Source organism: Poecilia latipinna, unplaced genomic scaffold, assembly GCF_001443285.1.
Source record: "Poecilia latipinna isolate Pla-1442-1.1 unplaced genomic scaffold, P_latipinna-1.0 Scaffold85, whole genome shotgun sequence".
In the NCBI taxonomy this organism is placed as follows: domain Eukaryota; kingdom Metazoa; phylum Chordata; class Actinopteri; order Cyprinodontiformes; family Poeciliidae; genus Poecilia; species Poecilia latipinna.
The window spans coordinates 35,246-38,835 of record NW_015112701.1 but is presented as its reverse complement, the minus strand read 5'-3'; the positions used below and the strand labels follow the sequence as shown (position 1 = coordinate 38,835).

Here is a 3,590-nt window from a genome sequence, read left to right as displayed (position 1 = left end):
GCCGAATATTTGAAAACTATAAATGTTTAAGAGAGAAAATGAGCTTTCCAGCCATAACTTGCAACACTAAACATGCTGAGGCAAATGGAGCCTGAGGCTCAACTCTTTAGGTTTCGTCATTTCTCGGGACGTTGCACGGTTTCACTTTGCTGGCACGTCTACTCCTGGGAAAATCGACAACCGGCTTAAATATTTTGATTGTACAAACTGTATCATTAACACCGTAGATGGAAAGAATTTAATGATCTTTCCCACACTGACAGTGTTATAATTACTTCTCAAAAGCTGTTGCTCATCTCTTCCCACCTTTTACTGGATTCACAACAGATGTGCCCGTATCTGCTGATAATCATTTAACTAGGAGTACTTTGTGCTGCTTTAACTCCAACAGGAACTACCAGGCTGTACTTAAATCTTTCACATAGTTGATCTGGTTTGCTTTCAAGTTTGTCACTGAGGTTAGAGTGAGTACTTTCTACTGAAGCGTAAATAATAAAATATATCAGTTTGCATGTCAGCTCGGTCTAGAATAACTAATGTGAATAAATTATCTCAATATATTCTATAACAGGTTGTTGATACCACATACAAATGTCATAATGTGGTCTAAGAAGTTTAAAGTTGCTTGTATGACATAGAAACTAATTTTTATTAAACCAACAACAAGCTTTCTGATTCAAAAAATATCAGCTGAGGTTTTGTTTGTATGTAGTTTCTTTTTACTTCCCTTTTGTCAAAATGAAAAGTATTCAAAACCATATTTGAACAAAACTATTTTTAAACAAAGTACAAAAATGGGTAAATACAAAAACATAAATGTAGAAAGGATGAGAAATATAAACAAAAAAAAAACACTTGTTGCACATCAGAAGACGATGGAAATGTGGCCATTTAGGTGACATGTTGTTATACTGTTAATATCAGGCAGCTTGTCAGGAAGGACTGAGAATCAAACTGTGAATAAAACTGCAATACTATCAATCTCCCAGCAAACAGCATCAGGTTCAGCTTGGTTTTTGATCAAAAGGTCTAAAAAATACCACTTTGTCCATGATGAATAAATGGCTCCCTCTTGTGGTGGCACTTAAACAGTTTGTGGGGATGCAAAATCTGAATATGAATCTTACGTTTGCAAAGATATTGTACAACAATATCATCCTGAAGTGAGAAGACCGTCGCTCAGATCAAAACATGGGAAAGTGTCATGCATCAAATGTGAATGAAATGACATCCTGACTTCTGATGAGGGCCTCTTTCTGCACCCCGATGGGAGTGTGCAGGTCGGACACCTGAAAGTTGAGCACGTCGATGTCCGACGCCCCAAACGTGGCCTCGACGTTCACCTTCTCGTGCATGTGGAACCGAACCTTCTTGTTGGACATGGCGAGCAGGCAGCGCAGGAAGCGCTCTCTCAGCACCGAACGCGCATGCTGCTCCTCCTGCAGCTGCTGGGGGTCCGACTCCGCCGCGGCTGACGTGGGGATGGACGTGCGGCACAGGGCGATGAAGCGAGGAGAGTTTGGGTCGAACCCTCGGCTGTTCGGGTCCGGACCTTTCGGTAGGCGAAGCACAGGAACTGGTGTGGCCATGTTGAGATTCTGTAAAAACAACAACAAAAAAAATGTTATTAAAACGATTCTGCAAGAATGTTTCTCATTTTGCTCATTTGGTTATTGCTTAAAGGTGATTTTTCCTCCACAAGAATCCTCACGGCTAAACAAGTTTGCTTTTCTAAATATATTGATGGAAAGTTGAGTGGAAGGGAAAAGTGTGGTAGGCAAAGCCACACAAACATGGCCACCTACAGCCTTGAAGCAAAGCCCTTTTAAAAGTTTGGTGGAGATTCACAAGTAGTGGACTGAGGCTGAATTCAGTGTTTCATGAATCACTACACATTGATATAACCAGGACATGAGCCGCAACTGTTGCTTTCTTTGCTAACTCCTAAACTGGACAAAACACCAGAAGGATTCAAAGTGGGCTAAGCAGGAAATGCCTTGCAAACTATCTTAACATAAAGCCAATAGATAATTTAAGGAGTATAGTCAAGAGAAAGATGAGACAATAAACTAAGAGGTTCAGGCTTCTATTAAAGCAACCTGGGCCTCCAATGTACCTCAGCACAGCCACATATGCCTCACCAGTGATGCAGTATTTTATGCAACAGGAGTGACAGCTACATATTGAGGACACCTCCTATGTAGGGCATAGCTAATCAGTCAATTAATCTTTATTAACGCACAAGCCCATGGTTACAGAGATAAAAAAAATAAACATAGAACCATAGTGATCATATACAGATAGTTATAAAAGCAATGTAATTTTAGAATGACTACATAGAAGCATAAAATAAACCAAGTTACACAAAAACTTTAAAAGTTCTGATTCTGTAGGATTTGTGAGCACTGAGACTATACTGTTTACAGCACCATTCAATTCTCATAAACAGTAAACATTAACTCTCTTAAATGTGGTTTAAAATGCAAACAGCTGTGGTTAAACTCCCTAAGCCCCCCAGGTAATTTAACGAGGATCCTGAAAGCTTCTTCTGCACAACACAACTTCTGCACAGTCAGCGCAGCTGCTGTATACCAACACTAAACCAACAATGTATGCATGCTGGCATTGTGCATTCATCCGGTGCTACAGGCTACCAGCTGTATGGACATCTAAATAAAAATTAAATAGCACTGGAGATAATATTCACACTAACACCAAAGTGAGCAGAAATACTGCTTCCCCCATTAAATTAATATTACGTTGTGTAGCCGTAAAAGAGAATCCTCACAATATATCAGGAGAAACCCCCGTTGCTTTAATTGATCAAAAAGAAAAATAATAATAATGGCAAACGACCTGTTTCAAATCTGTGCGCTTTCAAACATAGCAAACCTTTTAGTTTTTGCTAACTTTAAAAGTTAACGCGTAGCTTTATATTCTAATTCACTAGTGGGAAACATTTTGAACAACAAACCTATTAAATTAAATTTAGTTTCGGGTAATACTCATAGAACGTTCGTGAAGCTGAAACTAAAACTTTAGCACATTTGTAACTATGATATTTGCTGTACTTACTGACGGCTTCGTCCTGTTAGCAACATTAGCAGTTGCTAACAGACAACGTTTCTGGTGTGTCTTCTTCCTCCCATTGATCCAAGCAGGCAAACGAAGTTTTGGTGTACTGCTGCCCTCTTCAGTTCAGATAATGTCATTGCCTAAAATCCTCTAATTTAATCCAGATTTTGTGAGAAAATATAACTTTTTAAATTAGTTTCTTCTTCGTCTATGTGATTAAAATAAATTCAGAATAAAAAAATATTATCACACCTGAATATGGTATTTAAATACTTTACTCTTTTGACATCTAGCTTTTGACATCTAGTTAGTGTCTCAATAGAAACCAAGCAGTCACTGCAAAACAGACTGTTTTGCTTTTGTCTCCAATTTCAAATTCCATCCAGACCGCGGGTCTGGATGGAAAGGTGTCAGTTGTATTCCTGTTAGTATGTCTAGCTAGACTCAGACGCCTTGTTATGGATACAGTCACAGTCAGTACATCAGATTTTTACGTACATATGTGCATGCTAATT

The 3,590-nt window shown here is 38.8% G+C and overlaps 1 protein-coding gene across 1 annotated transcript; it reads right to left on the bottom strand.

Moving 5' to 3' along the window:
* Window positions 1–786: 786 nt before the first annotated feature.
* gemin7 (gem (nuclear organelle) associated protein 7) lies at window positions 787–3,184 on the bottom strand. The gene is made up of 2 exons (XM_015021460.1): window positions 3,076–3,184; window positions 787–1,598 (listed from the first exon to the last, which is right to left on the bottom strand). Exon 2 carries the CDS (start codon window positions 1,587–1,589, stop codon window positions 1,203–1,205), a length of 387 nt encoding a protein of 128 aa, XP_014876946.1. The 5' UTR covers window positions 1,590–1,598; window positions 3,076–3,184; the 3' UTR covers window positions 787–1,202.
* Window positions 3,185–3,590: the final 406 nt, after the last annotated feature.